The sequence below is a fragment of the Coregonus clupeaformis genome, chromosome 21 (assembly GCF_020615455.1).
Source record: "Coregonus clupeaformis isolate EN_2021a chromosome 21, ASM2061545v1, whole genome shotgun sequence".
NCBI classification, from domain to species: Eukaryota; Metazoa; Chordata; class Actinopteri; order Salmoniformes; family Salmonidae; genus Coregonus; species Coregonus clupeaformis.
This window is the reverse complement of record NC_059212.1, coordinates 49,463,676-49,489,665: the sequence shown is the minus strand read 5'-3', so window position 1 is coordinate 49,489,665 and position 25,990 is coordinate 49,463,676. Positions and strand designations below refer to the sequence as shown.

The following is a 25,990-nucleotide window of genomic DNA, read 5'->3' as shown; positions in this document are numbered from 1 at the left end:
TGTAAAGTAAATGCACACGTGTTCTATAAAAGGTCATCTAACACCTATTTACCTCGTGAAAACTGAACAAGAGGACAAGAGCATTGGGCTTTATCCCAAATGGAACCCTATTACCGTAGGTCTTTGGTAAAAAGTAGTGTACTATATAGGGAATAGGCAGCATTACTCATTGTTGTTTTAAAGACTCACCGTCTGTGGATTCATCTTGCCTGTCATCAGCATCATTAAGTCTTCATCTCCCATGGTGATAGTGCAGTCAGCCTTCTTATCTGAATGGAGGAGAGAATAAAATAACAGAGCTTCAATTATCCTGCCCTACAAAACCTTCCTTCAATTATCCTGCCCTACAAAACCTTCATTCAATGATCCTGCCCTACAAAACCTTCCTTCAATGATCCTGCCCTACAACACCTTCCTTTAATTATCCTGCCCTACAAAACCTTCCTTTAATTATCCTGCCATACAAAACCTTTCTTCAATTATCCTGCCCCACATAACCTTCCTTCAATTATCCAGCCCTACAAAACCTTCCTTCAATTAACCTGCCCTACAAAACCTTCCTTCAATTATCCTGCCCCACATAACCTTCCTTCAATTATCCAGCCCTACAAAACCTTCCTTCAATTATCCTGCCCCACATAACCTTCCTTCAATTATCCTGCCCTACAAAACCTTCCTTCAATTATCCTGCCCCACATAACCTTCCTTCAATTATCCTGCCCCACATAACCTTCCTTCAATTATCCTGCCCTACAAAACCTTCCTTCAATTATCCTGCCCCACATAACCTTCCTTCAATTATCCTGCCCCACATAACCTTCCTTCAATTATCCTGCCCTACAAAACCTTCCTTCAATTATCCTGCCCCACATAACTTTCCAGTATTAAAATGATTACTGTACTACTGATTACATGTGACATAGGCTATGTCCCAAATGGCAACCTTTTCCCTATAAAGTGTAGTACTTTTGACCAGAGCCTATTTGGGACACAGACATACATAAGTGGGTAGGGTGAGGTGAGAATGGTCTGATCAACAATGCAGTACATGGGAACATCAATTATTTGCACCATAATAATAAGGACTTTGCTATTCATAGCTAGACAGATGATAGACTCGGTTGTTGGGTCGTTCCACCAATTGGGTGCCTTTTGAGTAGTATAACTTTGTCCAAAAAAACCGTTTGATTTCACCTAATTTTAACATTGTTTTAAAGAGCACATGTTATGTGCGCTATGATGAAACTGACTCACATGTTCAACTTAATAAAATAACAAATGTTCACATCAAGAGTTTAAATGTAAAAAAAATACTATAGTAAAAAAAATAAATGCCTATAAGTTCCAAATAAAGTATCAGGGTTGATGATTTCATCTTATCAGCCATAACTCCCCTTGTGACAGGGGGAATGGAAGCTTGTTGTGTGCAACAGCGAGGGGCAATTGAATGCATGTTTCACCAAAAAAAATGTAATGGTTAAAAACATTTCTAGCCTGTCTATCTATGGATAAGAGGGTTTTTACGTGTTACGCTCGAGCCCCTCAGTTTTCCACCACAAAATGGCGAAAAAGAGCTCACCCTGATTGTACATTATGATTTCACTATTAGATGTTCAATATTTATTTGGAATATAAAACGAGAGTTCAGTTCAAGTAACAGGGTTGACCTTAAAATGAGAGACGTAAATGAATTACTAATCACATGATTAAATAATAGTCTTTCAGAAATGACTGTCAAAGCAACAACAATACCTAGAGCTTTACAATGATGGTGAAAACTTGGGGAAATGTTTGGGTGAAGTAGGTTAAAATCTTCCTAGTAGCTGTAAAAACATTAGGGGACATGGAAACTTTCGCAACCCACTGGGCACAGACGTCAGTTCAACGTCTAGTTTTTGTGGTCCTCTGTAGCTCAGCTGGTAGAGCACGGCGCTAGTAACGCCAAGGTAGTGGGTTCGATCCCCGGGACCACCCATACACAAAAATGTATGCACGCATGACTGTAAGTCGCTTTGGATAAAAGAGTCTGCTAAATGGCATATTATTATTATTATTATTATTATTATTAACTCAACATGAAAACAACAACAAAAGGCTAACTCAGCTCCATCATTCATTGAATCAGATGGCTCATTCATCACAAAACCAACTGATATTGCCAACTACTTTAATAATTTTTTCATTGGCAAGATGAGCAAACTTAGGCATGACATGCCAGCAACAATTGCTGACACTACACATCCAAGTATATCTGACCAAATTATGAAAGACAAGCACTGTAATTTTGAATTCTGTAAAGTGAGTGTGGAAGAGGTGAAAAACGTATTGCTGTCTATTAACAATAACAAGCCACCGGGGTCTTACAAATTGGATGGAAAATTACTGAGGATAATAGCGGACGATATTGCCACTCCTATTTGCCATATTTTCAATTTAAGCCTACTAGAAAGTGTGTAACCTCAGGCCTGGAGGGAAGCAAAAGTCATTCCGCTACCTAAAAATAGTAGAGCCCCCTTTACTGGCTCAAATAGCCGACCAATCAGCCTGTTACCAACCCTTAGTAAACTATTGGAATAGATAGTGTTTGACCAGATACAATGCTATTTTACAGTAAACAAATTGACAACAAACTTTCAGCATGCTTATAGAAAAGGACATTCATCAAGCACAGCACTTACATAAATTACTGATGATTGGCTGAGAGAAATTGATGATAAAAAGATTGTGGGGGCTGTTTTGTTAGACTTCAGTGCGGCTTTTGACATTATTGATCATAGTCTGCTGCTGGAAAAACGTATGTGTTATGGCTTTACACCCCCTGCAATAATGTGGATAAAGGGTTAACTGTCTAACAGAACACAGAGGGTGTTCTTTAATGGAAGCCTCTCAAACTTAATCCAGGTAGAATCAGGAATTCCCCAGGGCAGCTGTCTAGCCCCCTTACTTTTTCCCATCTTTACTAACGACATGCCACTGGCTTTGAGTAAAGCCAGTGTGTCTATGTATGCGGATGACTCAACACTATACACGTCAGCTACTACAGCAACTGAAATAACTGCAACACTTAAGAAAGAGTTGCAGTTAGTTTCGGAATGGGTGGCAAGGAATAAGTTAGTCCTAAATATTTCCAAAACTAAAAGCATTATATTTGGGTCAAATCATTCACTAAACCCTAAACCTCAACAACATCTCATAATGAATCATGTGGAAATTGAGTAAGTTGAGGTGACTAAACTGCTTGGAGTAACCCTGGATTGTAAACTGTCATGGTCAAAGCATATTGATACAACAGTAGCTAAAATGGGGAGAAGTATGTCCATAATTAAGCGCTGCTCTGCCTTCTTAACAACACTATCAACAAGGCAGGTCCTACAGGCCCTAGTTTTGTTGCACCTAGACTACTGTTCAGTAGTGTGATCAGGTGCCACAAAGAGGGACTTGGGAAAACTGCAGTTGGCTCAGAACAGGGCAGCACGGCTGGCCCTTAAAAGTACACGGAGAGCTAAAATTAATGACATGCATGTCAGTCTCTCCTGGCTCAGAGTGGAAGAGAGATTGACTTCATCACTGCTTGTTTTTGTAAGAGGTGTTGACAAGCTGAATGTACCGAGCTGTCTGTTTGGAATACTGGCACACAGCTCGGACACCCATGCATACCATGCATACCCCACGAGACATACCACCAGAGGTCTCTTCACAGTCCCCAAGTCCAGAACAGACTATGGGAGGCGCACAGTACTACATAGAGCCATGACTACATGGAACTCTATTCCACATCAGGTAACTGATGCAAGCAGTAGAATCAGATTTTTAAAAAACAGGTAAAAATACACCTTATGGAACAACGGGGACTGTGAAGAGACACACACAAAGGTATAGACACATGCATACGCACCCTTTGTGATATTGTTGTATGGTGGTATTAAACATGTTGTATTGTAGATAGGTAGTGGTGTAATAATGTTATATGATGTACTGTTTTATACTTTGTTTTTATATGTAATGTAAGTGTTTTAATATGTTTGGACCCCAGGAAGAGTATGTTCGCTGCACTTTAGAGACCGTTCAACGTACTGTTGGGGCTGTGTCCCAAATGCCACCCTATACGGCTCTGGTCAAAAGTAGTGCACCATATAGGGCATTGGGTGCAATCTGGGACGCACACAACATCCTAACAAGTGAGATGGGTTTGATAACATGCTCAGAGGAAGGTCAAGTTTAGAAAGGTTTTTCAACAGAGCTGAGTGGAAGAACAGGACACTGGTCCAGACAGCCATAATGGAAGCAATTTAAAAGTTTATCTGTGTGACTGTGTGTGTGTTTCCTAAAGGATGCAATTTAAAAGTTGTTTGTGTGTGCGTTTGGCGTTTGATTAAAATCCTTCTTTGTCTTTGCATTAGAGAGCTGCTCTCAGAAGACAGACTGTCCATCCTTTTATATTCTGCAGACAACCATCTCCTCAGACGGACATTCGTTCTGTTTTTTTTTTGTCAGGAAATCTAATATGGCAGAATCCCAGCTCCTCCAAGTCCTCTAACGCTCACATTGATAAAAACACTCAACATTGTCAAAACACAAAGACCAAATATTCTGATGAGACACGCACATAGACACACACGGACAGACACACGGACAGACACACACCAGCATCGTTGCTCACGGAGCCTTGTCCATTCTTCACGTCTACGACCCACAGAGCGTCTCTCCCCTCTGGTCCATCTTTCACCTTGAAGGCAAAAACTCCACCAATCTTCTTCACAACGTCTTTTCCTTCCTGCAATGTGACCCAATCAGAGCAGAGAGAGATGGACTGTTATGGCTTTGCGTTCTGTTGGGTTGTGTTAGGTTAATGTTGCATCACCATACTTCAAAGTCTTGTCCATCACTCAAACACGGAAGCGGAGGGCTGGCGTCGGGTTAACGTTACCTAAATATATACAGTACCAGTCAAAAAAGTTTGGACACCTACTCATTCCAGGGTTTTTCTTTATTTTTACATTTTAAAATAATAGTGAAGACATCAAAACTATGAAATAGCACATATGGAATCATGTACTAACCAAAAAAGTGTTAAACAAATCAAAATATATTTTATATTTCAGATTCTTCAAAGTAGCCACCCTTTGCCTTGATGACAGCTTTGCACACTCTTGGCATTCTCTCAACCAGCTTCATGAGGTAGTCACCTGGAATGCATTTCAATTAAACAGGTGTGCCTTATTAAAAGTTAATTTGTGGAATTTCTTTCCATCTTAATGCGTTTGAGCCAATCAGTTGTGTTGTGACAAGGTAGGGGAGATAGCCCTATTTGGTAAAATACCAAGTCCATATTATGGCAAGAACAGCTCAAATAAGCAAAGAGACAGTCCATCATTACTTTAAGACATGAAGGTCAGTCAATACTGAAAATGTCAAGAGTGCAGTCGCAAAAACCATCAAGCGCTATGATGAAACTGGCTCTCATGAGGACCGCCACAGGAATGGAAGACCCAGAGTACCTCTGCTGCAGAGGATAGGTTCAGTAGAGTTAACTGCACCTCAGATTGCAGCCCAAATAAATGTTTCACAGAGTTCAAGTAACAGACACATCTCAACATCAACTGTTCAGAGGAGACTGAGTGAATCAGGCATTCATGGTCGAATTGCTGCAAAGAAACCACTACTAAAGGACACCAATAAGAAGAGACTTGCTTGGGCCAAGAAACACGAGTAATGGACATTAGATCGGTGGAAATCTGTCCTTTGGTCTGTTGAGTCCAAATTTGAGATTTTTGCTTCCAACCGCCGTGTCTTTGTGAGACGCAGAGTAGGTGAACGGATGATCTCCGCATGTGTGGTTTCCACCTAGAAGCATGGAGGAGTTGGTGTGATGGAGCTTTGCTGGTGACACTGTCAGTGATTTATTTAGAATTCAAGGCACACTTAACCAGCATGGCTACCACAGCATTCTGCAGCGATACGCCATCCCATCTGGTTTGCGCTTAGTGGGACAATGACCCAAAACACACCTACAGGCTGTGTAAGGGCTATTTGACCAAGAAGGAGAGTGAGGAGTGCTGCATCAGATGACCTGGCCTCCACAATCACCTGACCTCAACCCAATTGAGATGGTTTGGGATGAGTTGGACCGCAGAGTGAAGGAAAAGCAGCCAACAAGTGCTCAGCATATGTGGGAACTCCTTCAAGACTGTTGGAAAACAATTCCAGGTGAAGCTGGTTGAGAGAATGCCAAGAGTGTGCAAAGCTGCCATCAAGGCAAAGGTTGGCTACTTTGAAGAATCTCACATTTATTTTGATTTGTTTAACACTTTTTTGGTTACTACATGATTCCATATGTGTTATTTCATAGTTTTGATGTCTTCACTATTATTCTACAATGTTTAAAATAGTAAAAAATAAAGAAACACCCTGGAATGAGTAGGTTTGTCCAACCTTTTGACTGGTACTGTATGAGGTGACGGACTCACATAAATCACGTAGCTAGCTAGTTGTACTGGGTTCTGAGACTACCTTGACATTGGTCTCTGGTGACAGACTGTTAAACAGAGACAGAAATGACCTCATAAAGTCATTATTATAATAATAAAAAAAAGCTTTGTTAAATAAAATTCAAATGTGGCAAATAAGTCATTATTATAATACAAAAAGCTTTGTTAAATAACATTAAAATGTGGCACTTAATTGATGTGACAAACAAGCAGCAATGACACTGCAGAGTGAGACTGAGGTAAGAGTCTGCAGTCGTCAGCACCCACACAGAACATGAATACATTTGGACTTTGCATAAAAAGGATATAAATGGTTAATAGGAATTTGGTTTGTCCAGGGGGTGTACCTCGTGTAGTTTCTTCTCTATCTCCTGGAAGACAGAATAGGCTTTGAAGCCCTCCAGACTTTCTGCTCTGGTGGGGACAGCCGCTATCTGGGACCTAGAACACACACACAGAGACAGGCTTCAGTTGGAGAGCGTTCTCTACGAGAGAGAAAGAGAGGCTATTAAAAATGAGTGTGTGTTTGCAACATCATCATTGAAGGACAGTCATAAAGTAAACGTGTGTGTTGAAAGGAGTCTGTCCAAGGTCATACTGCAGTGGCTCCACTTAAACTGTTCCAACACAGAAGGTTAAAGTACAGGCTGTGTCTGAGGCCCAAATGGTACCCTATTCCCTAGTTTGTGCACTACTTTTGACACACACAATAATGGCCTTGGACACACCACTTTCAACATTGGTACATTCAAACACAAAAACACACACACACACACACACACACACACACACACGCCTTGGCTTTTGTCCTACTAAAAAGGCATTTAATAAAACACCAGTAGCTAGTAGATCATAATGCTCTGCTGTTGTTAGTCCTTTGTACAGAATGTTTTAAGGTAAGTACCACAGTACTTTTAGGTCTGTCTACCTACACATCAGGTAGACTGAACGACAGGCCTACAGTTGAAGTTGGAAGTTTACATACACCTTGGCCAAATACATTTAAACTCAGTTTTTCACAATTCCTGACATTTAATCCTAGTAAAAATTCCCTGTCTTAGGTCAGTTAGGATCACCACTTTATTTTAAGAATGTGAAATGTCAGAATAATAATAGAGAGAATGATTTATTTCAGCTTTTATTTATTTCATCACATTCCCAGTGGGTCAGAAGTTTACATACACTCAATTAGTATTTGGTAGCATTGCCTTTATTATTATTATTTATTATTATTATTATTTATTATTATTTATTATTATTATTATTATTATTATTATTATTATTATTGCCTTTAAATTGTCTCCAGAGTGGCGCAGTGGTAGCTGTGCCACTAGAGATCCTGGTTCGAATCCAGGCTCTGTCGTAGCCGGCCGCGACCAGGAGACCCATGGGGCGGCGCACAATTGGCCCAGCGTCGTCCAGGGTAGGGGAGGGAATGGCCGGCAGGGATGTAGCTCAGTTGGTAGAGCACGGCGTTTGCAACGCCAGGGTTGTGGGTTCGATTCCCATGGGGGGCCAGTATAAAAAAATAAAATGTATGCACTCACTAACTGTAAGTCGCTCTGGATAAGAGTGTCTGCTAAATGACTAAAATGTAAATGTTTAACTTGGGTCAAACGTTTCTGGTAGCCTTCCACAAGCTTCCCACAATAAGTTGGGTGAATTTTGGCCCATTCCTCCTGACAGAGCTGGTGTAACCGAGTCAGGTTTGTAGGCCTCCTTGCTCGCACACGCCTTTTCAGTTCTAACCACACATTTTCTATAGGATTGAGGTCAGGGCTTTGTGATGGCCACTCCAATACCTTGACTTTGTTGTCCTTAAGCCATTTTGCCACAACTTTGGAAGTATGCTTGGGGTCATTGTCCATTTGGAAGACCCATTTGCGACCAAGCTTTAACTTCCTGACTGATGTCTTGAGATGTTGCTTTAATATATCCACATAATTTTCCTTCCTCATGATGTCATCTATTTTGTGAAGTGCACCAGTCCCTCCTGCAGCAAAGCACCCCCACAGCATGATGCTGCAACCCCCGTGCTTCACAGTTGGGATGGTGTTCTTCTGCTAGCAAGCTACCCTCTTTTTCCTCCAAACGTAACAATGGTCATTATGGCCAAACATAATGACCATTGGTCCTCTGTAGCTCAGCTGGTAGAGCACGGCGCTTGTAACGCCAAGGTAGTGGGTTCGATCCCCGGGACCACCCATACACAAAAATGTATGCACGCATGACTGTAAGTCGCTTTGGATAAAAGCGTCTGCTAAATGGCATATTATTATTATTATTTATTATTATTTTTGTTTCATCAGACCAGAAGACATTTCTCCAAAAAAGTATGATCTTTGTCCCCATGTGCAGTTGCAAACTGTAGTTTGGCTTTTTTATGGCGGTTTTGGAGCAGTGGCTTCTTCCTTGCTGAGTGGCCTTTCAGGTTATGTCGATATAGGACTCGTTTTACTGTGGATATAGATACTTTTGTACCGGTTTCCTCCAGCATCTTCACAAGGTCCTTTGCTGTTGTTCTGGGATTGTTTTGCACTTTTCGCACCAAAGTACGTTAATCTCTTGGAGACAGAACGCGTCACCTTCCTGAGCGGTATGACGGCTGCGTGGTCCCATGGTGTTTATACTTGCGTACAATTGTTTGTACAGATGAACGTGGTACCTTCAGGCATTTGGAAATTGCTCCCAAGGATGAACCAGACTTGTGGAGGTCTACAATTTCTTTTCTGAGGTCTTGGCTGATTTCTTTTGATTTTCCCATGATGTCAAGCAAAGAGGCACTTTGAAGGTAGGCCTTGAAATACATACACAGGTACACCTCCAATTGACTCAAATGATGTCAATTTGCCTATCAGAAGCTTCTAAAGCCATGACATCATTTTCTGGAATTTTCCAAGCTGTTTAAAGGCACAGTCAACTTAATGTATGTAAAACTTCTGACCCACTGGAATTGTGATACAGTAAATTATAAGTGAAATAATCTGTCTGTAAACAATTGTTGGAAAAATTACTTGTGTCATGCACAAAGTAGATGTCCTAACCGACATGCTAAAACTATAGTTTGTTAACAAGAAATTTGTGGAGTGGTTGAAAAACGAGTTTTAATGACTCCAACCTAAGTGTATGTAAACTTCCGACTTGTTCCGAACTGTACACATCAGGTAGACTGAACGACAGGCCTGTCTACCTACACATCAGGCAGACTGAACGACAGACCTGTCTACCTACACATCAGGCAGACTGAACGACACATCAGGTAGACTGAACGACAGACCTGTCTACCTACACATCAGGCAGACTGAACGACAGACCTGTCTACCTACACATCAGGCAGACTGAACGACACATCAGGTAGACTGAACGACAGACCTGTCTACCTACACATCAGGCAGACTGAACGACAGACCTGTCTACCTACACATCAGGTAGACTGAACGACAGGTCTGTCTACCTACACATCAGGTAGACTGAATGACAGGTCTGTCTACCTACACATCAGGTAGACTGAACGACAGGTCTGTCTACCTACACATCAGGTAGACTGAATGACAGGTCTGTCTACCTACACATCAAGTAGACTGAACGACAGGTCTGTCTACCTACACATCAGGTAGACTGAACGACAGGTCTGAACGACAGGTAGACTATTTACCTGAATGCCAAGTGTTTTTATATAGCCTGTCACTCAGGAGAAAGAACAGGTGGAAAAAAGACAAGTAGGTCTGTCCCTGTTGTTGTGTGTTTGTGTGTGTGTGTGTGTGTGTGTGTGTGTGTGTGTGTGTGTGTGTGTGAGAATGTTTGCTTTTCTCTGTTATTAGTGTCGTGGAAATTCTAATCAATAATGAGGAGAGACAAGGTCAATCACCAATCAGGATATTACTTTATTCAAAACGTATTAATAAGGTAGTAAAGTGAGGCTGGTCGACCCAACACTCTTGACTGTTGGGTTGAGAGCTCTGACATCTTTTATAGCACGATACCCCCTCTCACTCTACATGACAAACAGCAGATGTGTGGAATGAGTCAAAAGGTTAGGATTTGTATGAAATCAATTAATAATTCACAGCAGACAGTATCTGCGGTGAAGACTGTTCTCATTGTATGGAAACCAGGGTTTGGCCCCCAAGACAAGGTTCTTATCAACATTATCCACACCCGAGTCATCTCTCCCTGGTACCTTACACAAACACCAATGCAGGCTCAGTCAGACCGGAGACATCTCCCTCTCACACATCGTTAAATGGAATGTGGCTGTTGGTTTTATCACCTAGACATTCATAAATCAGTTGCCAGCTCCAGATACCCATATCTCAAGTAAAAACCCATGTCCTTGACCACACGCCTAGACTAGCTGCAGGGAGCTGGAGTAGAAACCATCCCTTTACAAAAACACAGCATTAATAGGACAGAAATGTCTTACTATTTGTTAAACAAAGCAGGTAAACATGTTACGCATTCATCTTTCTCTCACATTAGGAACTTTTTTACAAAACATGGGTTTGGTGCAGTATAGAGGATAAGACCGAGTTGTGAGGAATGCTCACATTTTACCTCACAATATTCACAACAACTATCATACAGAGAAGCAACAAGATTGTTCACAATGCCACCAACTGTTATCGTTGAAGCCAATTCAATACCGTGAAAAACAGTTTTGAGATGAGAACCATGTTACCCAGCTCAAACAATGACTTTTTGAAGATGTAAGCCTGAAGAGATCCTGTACCACAGCCATTTCCTCTGTAACAGAATTACACTGAGACGATTTTGTCACTTTAAAATATTTGCCTAACAAAAAAAACATTGATTTCAACATTTGATAAACCAAACAACTCTATGTACAATGACTACTTTGAACAATTTAAAACAGTCAATTGTTTTTATAAAAACCTTTACTGGAAAAACGTTGTATCTGTGTTGCAACATGTTCTGTGGAAATGGTTTAAAGTTGTCCTTGTGCATAGAGTTTTATGGTTTGTTAAACATGGAAAGCAATGGTTTTATTTATTGTACATTTTAAAGTGGAAAAATTCTGTTACCATGGAATTGCCCCTAAAAAAAAAATACTTTGCCTTTATGCTAAAGCTGGTTTCTATTATTTTAAACAACATACGATTTCTGCAAGGATCTGAGAGATATAGACTAAGAAATCACACATTATTAACTCTTCTAGTAGTCAGTTAAGTCAGTTCGCTAATTAGTTTAATAGTTTGTTAACTAGTTAGTTAGCTAGCCTAGTTATCTAGTTAGTTGGTAAATCACCTCAGTGGTGTGTTTCTCACCTAGTCAGTTAATTAGTTAGTTGGTAGGCAGATAAACTCACCTGGCGTCCTGAGGGAACCCCATCCTGTAGAGAGTGACGACCACAGCTCCTCCCAGGCCGATGTTGTGCTGCAGGGCCACCTTCGCCCCCGGGACCTGCCTCCTCTCAGCCTGGCCTCTCAGCTGCCAGCACAGCTCCGCACACTGGGCCAGACCTGAGCAAGCAAGCAAGCAAAGAAAAAGACAGACACACAGACACAGAGACAGAGACAGAGACAGAGACAGAGAGAGAGACAGAGAGAGAGAGAGAGAGAGGGGAGGTCAATGACACATACACAGAGAGAGAGATCAGATCAGAACACATGGGCCAGACCTGAGTAATCAACCACAGAGAGAAATGAGGCCAACACACTGGGACAGACCTGAGCAATCACACAAACCGATAGGGTCAATGCACTGAGCCAATCACAGAGATCAGAACGCTCAGCCAGACCTGAGTAATCAACAAGAACAAACGAGAGAGAGAGAGAGAGAGGTCAGAACACAGGGCCAGACCTGGGCCAGCACATCTGTAGCCATGAAGTGCTTTGAAAGGCTGGTCATGGCTCACATCAACACCATTATCCCAGAAACCCTAGACCCACTCTAATTTGCATACCGCCCCAACAGATCCACAGATGATGCAATCTCTATTGCACTCCACATTGCCCTTTCCCACCTGGACAAGAGGAACACCTACGTGAGAATGCTATTCATTGACTACAGCTCAGCATTCAACACCATAGTGCCCTCAAAGCTCATCACTATGCTAAGGATACTGGGACTAAACACCACCCTGTGCAACTGGATCCTGGACTTCCTGACGGGCCGCCCCCAGGTGGTAAGGGTAGGTAACAACACATCTGCCACACTGATCCTCAACACGGGGGCCCCTCAGGGGTGCGTGCTCAGTCCCCTCCTGTACTCCCTGTTCACCCATGACTGCATGGCCAGGCACAACTCCAACACCATCATTAAGTTTGCCGACGACACAACAGTGGTAGGCCTGATCACCGACAACGATGAGACAGCCTATAGGGAGGAGGTCAGAGACCTGGCAGTGTGGTGCCAGGATAATATAAAAATAAATAATATGCCATTTAGCAGACGCTTTTATCCAAAGCGACTTAGTCATGCGTGCATACATTTTTGTGTATGGGTGGTCCTGGGGATCGAACCCACTACCTTGGCGTTACAAGCGCCGTGCTCTACCAGCTGAGCTACAGAGGACAACCTCTCCCTCAACGTGACCAAGACAAAGGAGATGATTGTGGACTACAGGAAAAAAAAGAGGACTGAGCACGCCCCCATTCTCATCAACAGGGCTGTAGTGGAACAGGTTGAGAGCTTCAAGTTCCTTGGTGTCCACATCACCAACAAACTATCATGGTCCAAACACACCAAGACAGTCGTGAAGAGGGCACGACAAAGCCTATTCCCCCTCAGGAGACTGAAAAGATTTGGCATGGGTCCTCAGATCCTCAAAAAATTCTACAGCTGCACCATCGTGAGCATCCTGACTGGTTGCATCACCGCCTGGTATGGCAACTGTTCGGCCTCCGACCGCAAGGCACTACAGAGGGTAGTGCGTACGGCCCAGTACATCACTGGGGCCAAGCTTCCTGCCATCCAGGACCTCTATACCAGGCGGTGTCAGAGGAAGGCCCTCAAAATTGTCAAAGACTCCAGCCACCCTAGTCATAGACTGTTCTCTCTGCTACCGCACGGCAAGCGGTACCGGAGTGCCAAGTCTAGGTCCAAAAGACTTCTCAACAGCTTCTACCCCCAAGCCATAAGACTCCTGAACAGCCAATTATGGCTACCCGGACTATTTGCACTGCCCCCCCACCCCCACCCCCCACCCCATCTTTTTACGCTGCTGCTACTCTGTTAATGATTTATGCAGTCACTTTAACTCTACCCACATGTACATATTACTTAAACTAGCCGGTGCCCCCACACATTGATTCTGCACCGGTACCCCCCTCTATATATAGCCTCCCTACTGTTATTTTATTTTACTTCTGCTCTTTTTTTCAACACTTTTTTGTTGTTTTATTTTACTTTTTTATTAAAAAATAAATGCACTGTTTGGTTAAGGGCTGTAAGTAAGCATTTCACTGTAATGTCTGCACCTGTTGTATTCGGCGCATGTGGCCAATAAAATTTGATTTGATTTGATTTGACACATCAACCACAGAGAGGGGAGGTTAATGTACTGAGCCAGGCCTGAGTAATACGCCACAGAGAGGGGAGGTTAATGTACTGAGCCAGACCTGAGTAATACGCCACAGAGAGGGAGGTTAATGTACTGAGCCAGACCTGAGTAATACGCCACAGAGAGGGGAGGTTAATGTACTGAGCCAGACCTGAGTAATACGCCACAGAGAGGGGAGGTTAATGTACTGAGCCAGACCTGAGTAATACGCCACAGAGAGGGGAGGTTAATGTACTGAGCCAGACCTGAGTAATACGCCACAGAGAGGGAGGTTAATGTACTGAGCCAGACCTGAGTAATACGCCACAGAGAGGGGAGGTTAATGTACTGAGCCAGACCTGAGTAATACGCCACAGAGAGGGGAGGTTAATGTAATGAGCCAGACCTGAGTAATACGCCACAGAGAGGGGAGGTTAATGTAATGAGCCAGACCTGAGTAATACGCCACAGAGAGGGAGGTTAATGTACTGAGCCAGACCTGAGTAATACGCCACAGAGAGGGGAGGTTAATGTACTGAGCCAGACCTGAGTAATACGCCACAGAGAGGGGAGGTTAATGTACTGAGCCAGACCTGAGTAATACGCCACAGAGAGGGGAGGTTAATGTACTGAGCCAGACCTGAGTAATACGCCACAGAGAGGGGAGGTTAATGTACTGAGCCAGACCTGAGTAATACGCCACAGAGAGGGGAGGTTAATGTACTGAGCCAGACCTGAGTAATACGCCACAGAGAGGGGAGGTTAATGTACTGAGCCAGACCTGAGTAATACGCCACAGAGAGGGGAGGTTAATGTACTGAGCCAGACCTGAGTAATACGCCACAGAGAGACGAAGGAGGTCAGTCACAGAATTACATATAGAACTGTAGGGTGTCTGTGAGATCAGAACACTGTGCCAGAACTCCCAGGTCACAGGTCACAGGTCAACGCAATCTACAGCTATATAAGCGTTATATAAGAAACTCATCATGCTGACGACCAGAGGGATTGGAAAGCCTACTGTAATATCTACTTGAACAACAAACTGAATATCACGTATGAACATTTCATATTTCAAACGTTTTCATATTTGAAAAGGCATCTCAATGATCAGATTGATTTCCTATCACAGATGACAGATTTCCTGTTTCAGTCCTTCCTTACGCACACACACACGCACTGCACATGGGCACAGACAAACGGGCTCACACACAGCCCCATCCAGCCTGTGAGTGCTAATGCTGGATTGTTAAGTCTAACCAGATGGACAACAGGCATCTGAACCCAGAGTGTGGCTGAGGCAGGATGTCATTTCACAAATTAAAAATAACCCTAGGTCCCCGACACAGCACGTCATTGGTCCCTTTAAAAACACAACGACCTTCCATTTTGATTTTCTCATTTTTTACGTTGGAAAATGACCACACAGGGTCTCCATTACAGACATTTATAATCCTCTCCGATTTAACCAGGTCGGGTCATCGTGGTCAAAAATCTCACTCTCTCTAGTGTCGCAATGCACTTAATTTCCATAAACTCTTTCCTGCCACATCAAAGAGGGTTGACAAGTTGACACTGTAGCTGGTAGGGCTCTGGTCAAAAGTAGTGCAGTATATAGGGAATAGGCTTCCATTTAGGATGCATCCTGAGGCAAACTAACCTTTTAGAACAAAGTATGGAAGGATGCTAATACTGTAGTATAGAGGTCTATGCTAAAAAACGTTTTTTTAGGTTTAGGCAACATTAAATACCTCAAACCTCTCACATAACTAGAATTGAAAGCTGGATCTCTATGTACAATAATCAACAGTGTAAAGTCCATTTTGAAATCATCCTCCATCTACGCTCACCACAACTGACATCAGGCTGTCAAAGTGAAGGCAGAAAATGTGTAATGTCTGAATTAGTCGTGTCAATTTGTAAAATAAACAATATCTTCTATATTTTCAGTGTGCAAATGGCCAAACCGGAGGACACGTGCTGTGCCCCCTCCTTGCCATAATAAGCATCACATCCTGGACTTCCTGGCAACAACTAAAAACATGTTATTGTTGACAAAAAAGGCCTCCAAAAAGTTAACTACTGGTAATCCATACAGCCGAATAATAATTCATAACGGATCAATAATTTCCCCCATACATATACATTAACTGCCTTAAAGTTGCTGGACCCCAGGAAGAGTAGCTTCTGCCTTGCCCCAGGAAGAGTAGCTTCTGCCTTGGCAGGAACTAATAGGGATCCGTAATAAACCCCAGGGAGAGTAGCTGCTGCCTTGGCAGAACTAATGGGGATACTTAATAAACCCCAGGGAGAGTAGCTTCTGCCTTGGCAGGAACTAATGGGGATCCATAATAAACCCCAGGAAGAGTAGCTTCTGCCTTGGCAGGAACTAATGGGGATCCATAATAAACCCCAGGAAGAGTAGCTTCTGCCTTGGCAGGAACTAAAGGGGATCCATAATAAACCCCAGGGAGAGTAGCTTCTGCCTTGGCAGAACTAATGGGGATACTTAATAAACCCCAGGGAGAGTAGCTTCTGCCTTGGCAGAACTAATGGGGATCCTTAATAAACCCCAGGGAGAGTAGCTTCTGCCTTGGCAGGAACTAATAGGGATCCGTAATAAACTCCAGGAAGAGTAGCTTCTGCCTTGGCAGGAACTAATAGGGATCCGTAATAAACTCCAGGAAGAGTAGCTTCTGCCTTGGCAGGAACTAATAGGGATACTTAATAAACCCCAGGAAGAGTAGCTGCTGCCTTGGCAGGAACTAATAGGGATCCTTAATAAACCCCAGGGAGAGTAGCTTCTGCCTTGGCAGAACTAATGGGGATCCTTAATAAACCCCAGGGAGAGTAGCTTCTGCCTTGGCAGGAACTAATAGGGATCCTTAATAAACCCCAGGGAGAGTAGCTTCTGCCTTGGCAGGAACTAATGGGGATACTTAATAAACCCCAGGGAGAGTAGCTTCTGCCTTGGCAGGAACTAATGGGGATACTTAATAAACCCCAGGGAGAGTAGCTTCTGCCTTGGCAGGACTAATGGGGATCCTTAATAAACCCCAGGAAGAGTAGCTTCTGCCTTGGCAGGAACTAATGGGGATCCTTAATAAACCCCAGGAAGAGTAGCTTCTGCCTTGGCAGGACTAATGGGGATCCTTAATAAACCCCAGGAAGAGTAGCTTCTGCCTTGGCAGGACTAATGGGGATCCTTAATAAACCCCAGGAAGAGTAGCTGCTGCCTTGGCAGAACTAATGGGGATCCTTAATAAACCCCAGGGAGAGTAGCTGCTGCCTTGGCAGGAACTAATGGGGATACTTAATAAACCCCAGGGAGAGTAGCTGCTGCCTTGGCAGAACTAATAGGGATCCGTAATAAACCCCAGGAAGAGTAGCTTCTGCCTTGGCAGAACTAATGGGGATCCTTAATAAACCCCAGGAAGAGTAGCTTCTGCCTTGGCAGAACTAATGGGGATCCTTAATAAACCCCAGGAAGAGTAGCTTCTGCCTTGGCAGAACTAATGGGGATCCTTAATAAACCCCAGGGAGAGTAGCTTCTGCCTTGGCAGAACTAATGGGGATACTTAATAAACCCCAGGAAGAGTAGCTGCTGCCTTGGCAGAACTAATGGGGATCCTTAATAAACCCCAGGGAGAGTAGCTTCTGCCTTGGCAGAACTAATGGGGATCCGTAATAAACCCCAGGAAGAGTAGCTGCTGCCTTGGCAGGACTAATGGGGATCCTTAATAAACCCCAGGAAGAGTAGCTGCTGCCTTGGCAGAACTAATGGGGATACTTAATAAACCCCAGGGAGAGTAGCTTCTGCCTTGGCAGGAACTAATGGGGATACTTAATAAACCCCAGGGAGAGTAGCTTCTGCCTTGGCAGGAACTAATGGGGATACTTAATAAACCCCAGGGAGAGTAGCTTCTGCCTTGGCAGGACTAATGGGGATCCTTAATAAACCCCAGGAAGAGTAGCTTCTGCCTTGGCAGGAACTAATGGGGATCCTTAATAAACCCCAGGAAGAGTAGCTTCTGCCTTGGCAGGACTAATGGGGATCCTTAATAAACCCCAGGAAGAGTAGCTTCTGCCTTGGCAGGACTAATGGGGATACTTAATAAACCCCAGGGAGAGTAGCTTCTGCCTTGGCAGGACTAATGGGGATACTTAATAAACCCCAGGAAGAGTAGCTTCTGCCTTGGCAGGAACTAATGGGGATCCTTAATAAACCCCAGGAAGAGTAGCTTCTGCCTTGGCAGGACAAATGGGGATCCTTAATAAACCCCAGGAAGAGTAGCTTCTGCCTTGGCAGGACTAATGGGGATCCTTAATAAACCCCAGGAAGAGTAGCTGCTGCCTTGGCAGAACTAATGGGGATCCTTAGTAAACCCCAGGGAGAGTAGCTGCTGCCTTGGCAGGAACTAATGGGGATCCTTAATAAACCCCAGGGAGAGTAGCTGCTGCCTTGGCAGAACTAATAGGGATCCGTAATAAACCCCAGGAAGAGTAGCTTCTGCCTTGGCAGAACTAATGGGGATCCTTAATAAACCCCAGGAAGAGTAGCTTCTGCCTTGGCAGGAACTAATGGGGTTCCTTAATAAACCCCAGGAAGAGTAGCTGCTGCCTTGGCAGAACTAATGGGGATCCTTAATAAACCCCAGGAAGAGTAGCTTCTGCCTTGGCAGGACTAATGGGGATCCTTAATAAACCCCAGGGAGAGTAGCTGCTGCCTTGGCAGAACTAATGGGGATCCTTAATAAACCCCAGGGAGAGTAGCTGCTGCCTTGGCAGGACTAATGGGGATCCTTAATAAACCCCAGGAAGAGTAGCTGCTGCCTTGGCAGGAACTAATGGGGATACTTAATAAACCCCAGGAAGAGTAGCTTCTGCCTTGGCAGGAACTAATGGGGTTCCTTAATAAACCCCAGGAAGAGTAGCTGCTGCCTTGGCAGGACTAATGGGGATCCTTAATAAACCCCAGGGAGAGTAGCTGCTGCCTTGGCAGGACTAATGGGGATCCTTAATAAACCCCAGGAAGAGTAGCTGCTGCCTTGGCAGGAACTAATGGGGATCCTTAATAAACCCCAGGAAGAGTAGCTTCTGCCTTGGCAGGAACTAATGGGGTTCCTTAATAAACCCCAGGAAGAGTAGCTGCTGCCTTGGCAGGACTAATAGGGATCCTTAATAAACCCCAGGAAGAGTAGCTTCTGCCTTGGCAAGACTAATAGGGATCCGTAATAAACCCCAGGGAGAGTAGCTTCTGCCTTGGCAGGAACTAATGGGGATCCGTAATAAACCCCAGGAAGAGTAACTGCTGCCTTGGCAGGAACTAATGGGGATCCGTAATAAACCCCAGGAAGAGTAGCTGCTGCCTTGGCAGAACTAATGGGGATCCTTAATAAACCCCAGGAAGAGTAGCTGCTGCCTTGGCAGAACTAATGGGGATACTTAATAAACCCCAGGAAGAGGAGCTGCTGCCTTGGCAGAACTAATGGGGATCCTTAATAAACTCCAGGAAGAGTAGCTTCTGCCTTGGCAGAACTAATGGGGATACTTAATAGACCCCAGGAAGAGTAGCTGCTGCCTTGGCAGAACTAATGGGGATACTTAATAAACCCCAGGAAGAGTAGCTGCTGCCTTGGCAGAACTAATGGGGATCCTTAATAAACTCCAGGAAGAGTAGCTGCTGCCTTGGCAGAACTAATAGGGATCCTTAATAAACTCCAGGAAGAGTAGCTTCTGCCTTGGCAGGAACTAAAGGGGATCCTTAATAAACCCCAGGAAGAGTAGCTGCTGCCTTGGCAGAACTAATGGGGATTCTTAATAAATACAATACAGTGCCTAAAAAACATGTCAACCCCTATTATTTCACACAGAGGGAGTCCATATAACTTATTATGTGATTTGTTAAGCCAAATTTTACTTCTGAACTAATATAGGCTTGCCTAAACAAAGGGGGTGAATACTTATGCAACAACTATATTTTATTCATTTATTTTGTACATTGAGTATTTTGTGTAGATCAACAACAAAAAATTACAATTAATTACATTTCAATCCCACTTTGTAATGCAACAAAATATGATAAAAGTTCAAGTGGGTGTAGGGCTATATTTTTCAATAATATAATCTTTGAGAAATAACAATCACCAAAATAAAAGCTACACAGTCAGAGAGAATAGAAAATCAACAATTAATTTAGCGGTATAGATTTTGTTATTATGTTTGAGAAAAAGAACACAACATTAGTCATGTCAAAATACATAGAATTGGCAGCAAATTTGCTTTAAACTGCAAAAATGTCTCTCAGCTCTATGGAGAAATGTGTAGAAATGCTAACATTTCTCTACACCGCCAAGATGGGGGCCTCTAAAATTATTTCAAATTCAGCTGCGCCGACGGGCCGACCGCGCCCCCTGCCACGCCCACCACATATGCCCCTTTTTGATCACTTATTGCTCTCTCGAATGGACCCAGCACTTAGCAGACCGTTCAATATCCTCCAGGATGTCACAGCCTGTCTGTCTCTCTCTGTCTGTCTGCCTGGCTGGCTCTCTTTCTGCCTGTCTTTCTGTCTGCCTGCCTAGCTGCCCGTCTGTCTGCCTAGCTGTCTTTCTGTCTGTCTGCCTGCCTGTCTGCCTAGCTGTCTTTCTGTCTGCCTGTCTGCCTAGCTGTCTGTCTGCCTAGCTGTCTGTCTGCCTGTGTGTAACAGGCAGAGCATGGATAAAGGCTTTTGTGGGAGTTACTGACTTTCCCAGGAGACTAGTTCCCTCTTGTGGTCATGACTGAAACACATTAGTCACATCACACATCCAGATTCCATTAGATATTTATTTTTTTGCAACTTCTGAATCTATAATGTTGCTTTTTCAACATGATTTATTACATACATAATTAGTTGTTGGATTAGGAGGATGATGAAGTCAGGGGTGAAAGGTCAGGGGGTTAGAGATCACTGGGTCAGCAGGAGGTGGTTGTGTTGTTTACCTGTAGCTCATATAGGGGTCAAGGGTTACGAGGTCAGGGGTTATTGGGTCAGCAGCAGGTGGTTGTGTTGTTTACCTGTAGCTCATCTAGGGGTCAAGGGTTACGAGGTCAGGGGTTATTGGGTCAGCAGCAGGTGGTTGTGTTTACTTGTGACGGCCAGACGGGTGAGGGGTTAGAGGTTGTTATTACCTGTGGCTCCCAGAGGGTGACCTTTAGAGATGAGTCCTCCGCTGGGGTTGACCACCCACTGGCCTCCGTACGTGTTGTCTCCTCTGTCTATCAGCTCTCCAGCCTTACCTAGGAAAATAGAACAGTGATACATTAAATCATATAATCCACTTCATCTTTAAAGCACTTTTCATGTAGGCCTACAGGCAGACAGTCACAAAGTGTGGTACAAAGGTAAAACAGAACAGAATGCTAAGGGAACACAGCCAGGGGACAAACTCAGAATGCTAAGGGAACACAGCCAGGGGGAAAAGTCAGAATGCTAAGGGAACACAGCCAGGGGGAAAAGTCAGAATGCTAAGGGAACACAGCCAGGGGGGAAAACTCACTATGTTTATGACAGGAGTATGACAATAGTTAAAATAGACACACAGATGGCCTCTCATTCTGACTATTAATAATTAAACTATAGTAAGACATTGAACTGAACATTAAATCAGAGACGGTGAAAAAACATTATAGGGAGTTTAACAATGCTACTTTTATGTGACCAGAAATAGGTCGTAGATTGGTAGGGTCAGACTCACCCTCTGGGCACAGCCCCAGAGCCTCGTACGTGATCAGCTCGTTGGCAGAAAAACAGTCGTGCAGCTCGATCACATTGACGTCACTGGGTTTCAGACCCGCTGACTCAAAACACTTCTTGGCTGCCAGGGAGGTCATGTCATATCCAACCTAACGGGAAACAACTCCAAAAGGTCACTACTTGGTGTTTTATTGAGAAACCTTGCTTTTCCCCCCCCCAGATTTTAGCTCAAGGGAAATACCCACACCTTGAATAATAACTGATCATGCTATCTTTTTGTTGGAGACACTACTTTTGAACAGCTTTAAGTCCCTCTCACCATTTTCATGCAGCTGTTGTCCTCGAACGTGGTGGCGAGGTCTGTGACCATCTCCTGGGCTAAGATCTCCACCGCCTGGCCCTCTAGACCATGGCGCCTCACAAAGTCCTCACTGGCCAGGACAGCTGCCCCTGCACCGTCGGAGGTAGGACTGGGAGGGGGGGTAGAAACAACAGTGTTAGTTTCCCCTAGATTGTTTTCCGGACAGAGTGCAAAAGCCCCAAAGCAACACCCTGGTCCTTAACACCAACATTTTAAATTGTATTCAAATAAAGCCAAACTCTTTTAGGTGGAGGTCAGAGGGGCCTGCCCCGCCCTGCCTATCCTCTGGTAGGGGAAACACTGCCCCAGAGAGCTAGTGGGGCTCCTTACCAACACTGGAGCAGAGTGAGGAATTCAAACACCTTCCTGGACTGTTTGACCTGGTCCAGACTGTACTCATCCTGGAACTGAGAGTACCTGTTCCACACACACACACACACACATATATACAGTGAGGGAAAAAAGTATTTGATCCCCTGCTGATTTTGTACGTTTGCCCACTGACAAAGAAATGATCAGTCTATACTTTTAATGGTAGGTTTATTTGAACAGTGAGAGACAGAATAACAACAACAAAAATCCAGAAAAACACATGCCAAAAATGTTATAAATTGATTTGCATTTTAAAGAGGGAAATAAGTATTTGACCCCCTCTCAATCAGAAAGATGTCTGGCTCCCAGGTGTCTTTTATACAGGTAACGAGTTGAGATTAGGAGCACACGCTTAAAGGGAGTGCTCCTAATCTCAGCTTGTTACCTGTATAAAAGACACCTGTCCACAGAAGCAATCAATCAATCAATCAGATTCCAAACTCTCCACCATGGCCAAGACCAAAGAGCTCTCCAAGGATGTCAGGGACAAGATTGTAGACCTACACAAGGCTGGAATGGGCTACAAGACCATCGCCAAGCAGCTTGATGAGAAGGTGACAACATTTCTTTGTCAATGGGCAAACGTACAAAATCAGCAGGGGATCAAATACTTTTTTCCCTCACTGTATATATATATATAAATAAACATATATGTGTTGTCTTGCAGTGGCAGGAAAACATTGATCAGGCCTTCTGTGTGTTGAAAATAGTTGATGGCTGCAGTCTTACGGGTTGTTGGTGGAATGCTTGTGGTTCTTCCATGCGATTTTGGCAAAGTGCTCTGGTGTAGTGCCTGGAAGAGTCCCGAGAATTAATAGAAATAGTTAACTATTCTATGACAGACTTCCCAGAGTTCCACACTCACACGCTACATGGTGTATCATCTAAATGAAAGAAAAGGCTAAGCACAGCACCAACAACACACTTCATACAGTACTGCGCACACGTGCACGCACGCCATCATGTTTACCGTATTTCTCCATGTGTTCTCTGCCGGCGTTGCCGAACATCTGTGGTGCTGCTGGTGCTGCTGCCATCCCATATGTGTTGAACATCACCTCCATGTGCTTGTCCATGGGGTTAGTTCTGTCCATGAACTATAATACAAAAACACACTGGGTTAGTCCTGTCTATGTACTACAACACACTGGGTTAGTCCTGTCCATGTACTACAATACACTGGGTTAGTCCAGATCATGTACTACAATACACTGGGTTAGTCCTGTCCATGTACTACAATACACTGGGTTAGTCCTGTCCATGTACTACAATACACTGGGTTAGTCCTGTCCATGTACTACAATACACTGGGTTAGTCCTGATCATGTACTACAATACACTGGGTCAGTCCAGATGATGTACTACAATACACTGGGTTAGTCCTGTCCATGTACTACAATACACTGGGTTAGTCCTGATCATGTACTACAATACACTGGGTTAGTCCAGATTATGTACAACAATACACTGGGTTAGTCCTGTCCATGTACTACAATACCCCACCCCTGGTCTTACCTTTGATGACAAGGAGCCTCTCTCCATCTTCTCAAAGCCCAGGGCTAGTGCACACTCAGCCAGACCTACAGTCAGCAAAGATAAGGTAAATGTTCAGGTCCAGCATAAAACGTATCATAGGAGATGAACACGCGTCCTATTTCAGTTTGCTTATTTGTCAACTTTCAACAGGAAATCTTCCAGGACATGGCATCACTAGGGCCAGGAGTTTGTCCTGAACATGTGACCAGAGCAGGGAAAGACTAGGCATTAATCCTGCCCCCCTCTCTCCCAGTTCCACTCACCTCCCTGTGTCTCATCCAATGACGTACTGAAAAAAAAGTATGTGGACACCTGCTCGTCGAACATCTCATTCCAAAACCATGGGCATTAATATGGAGTTGGTCCTCCCTTTGCTGCTATAACAGCCTCCACTCTTCTGGGAAGGCTTTCCACTAGATGTTGGAACATTGCTGTGGGGACTTGCTTCCATTCAGTCACAAGAGCATTAGTGAGGTTGGGCACTGATGTTGGCCGATTAGGCCTGGCTCGCAGTCGGCGTTCCAATTCATCCCAAAGTTGTTTGATGGGGTTGAGGTCAGGGCTCTGTGCAGGCTCCAGTCATGTTCTTCCACACCAATTTCAACAAATCATTTTTATACGGACCTAGCTTTGTGCACGGGGGCATTGTCATGCTGAAACAGGAAAGGGCCTTCCCCAAACTGTTGCCATAAAGTTGGAAGCACAGAATCATCTAGAATGTCATTGTATGCTGTAGCGTTAAGATTTGCCTTCACTGGAACTAAGGGGCCTAGCACGAACCATGAAAAACAGCCACAGACCATTATTCCTCCTCCACCAAAATGTACAGTTGGCACTATGCGTTCGGGCAGGTAGCATTCTCCTGGCATCCGCCAAACCCAGATTCGTCCGTCGGACTGCCAGATGGTGAAGCGTGATTCATCACTCCAGAGAACGTGTTTCCACTGCTCCAGAGTCCAATGGCGGTGAGCTTTACACCACTCCAGCCGACGCTTGGCACTGCGCATGGTGATCTTACGCTTGAGTGCGGCTGCTCAGCCATGGAAACCCATTTCATGAAGCTCCCAACGAACAGTTATTGTGCGGACGTTGCTTCCAGAGGCAGTTTGGAACTCGGTTACAACACTCACGATTTTTACTCGCTACAGGCTTCAGCACTCGGCGATCCCGTTCTGTGAGCTTGTGACCTACCACTTCGCGGCTGAGCCATTGCTGCTCCTAGACGTTTCCACTTCGCACTTACAGTAGACAGGGGCAGCTATAGCAGGGCAGAAATTTTACGAACTGACTTATTGGAAAGGTGGCATCCTATGACGGTGCCACGTTAAAAGTCACTGAGCTCTTCAGTACGGGCCATTCTACTGTCAATGTTTGTCTAGGAGATTGAACGGCTGTGTGCTCGATTTTATACACCCGTCATTAACGGGTGTGGCTGAAATAGCCGAATCCACTAATTTTAAGGGGTGTCCACATACTTTTGTATATATAGTGTACTGTATGTATAACACAGATATGATTAATGTATCTATGGTCGAGTCCCACGCACCTCCCTGAATTAGCTGTCGGGTCATGAACAGGGCAGTGGAGCCTGTGGAGCAGTTGTTGTTGACATTGATGATGGGGATCCCTGACAGGCCAAGGCTGTGGTAGATGGCCCTCTGGCCACAGGTAGAGTCACCTGAAAAAGTATGATAATAACATGGTCATTTACATCGACAGTAACACAAGTGGAGTCACCTGAGACATGATGAGACACAAAGATGGACGGACAGATGTCAAAATGACTTCATCTTAAAGTGATCTTGTATTAAACACGATAGTTCATCACTAGATAGTTATCTTCATGACACAGACACAGGTCAGCTCAGGTGAAGGATTACATTGTGTTATAATATCTTACAGGCCTATACAACATCATAGCTTATTACTAGGCGGACACTTACAGCCCTTTTTAACTGAATTTGAAGCCAACTCACAAGGCGTTTAATATGCCC

The 25,990-nt window shown here is 44.1% G+C and overlaps 1 protein-coding gene across 1 annotated transcript in view; it reads right to left on the bottom strand.

Annotated features, from left to right (window-relative positions):
* The window catches only part of scp2a (sterol carrier protein 2a), a 32,498-nt gene that overhangs the window by 5,002 nt on the left and 1,506 nt on the right, over window positions 1-25,990 (bottom strand). The window contains exons 4-15 of the mRNA XM_041842437.2: window positions 25,543-25,674; window positions 23,976-24,040; window positions 23,431-23,557; window positions 23,190-23,253; window positions 22,419-22,505; window positions 22,047-22,197; window positions 21,729-21,876; window positions 21,163-21,270; window positions 11,815-11,968; window positions 6,836-6,929; window positions 4,645-4,774; window positions 190-269 (exon numbers count right to left, since the gene is read on the bottom strand). Of these exons, the coding sequence (XP_041698371.1) occupies window positions 190-269; window positions 4,645-4,774; window positions 6,836-6,929; window positions 11,815-11,968; window positions 21,163-21,270; window positions 21,729-21,876; window positions 22,047-22,197; window positions 22,419-22,505; window positions 23,190-23,253; window positions 23,431-23,557; window positions 23,976-24,040; window positions 25,543-25,674 (1,340 nt within the window). The remainder of the gene's footprint in view (window positions 1-189; window positions 270-4,644; window positions 4,775-6,835; window positions 6,930-11,814; window positions 11,969-21,162; window positions 21,271-21,728; window positions 21,877-22,046; window positions 22,198-22,418; window positions 22,506-23,189; window positions 23,254-23,430; window positions 23,558-23,975; window positions 24,041-25,542; window positions 25,675-25,990) is intronic.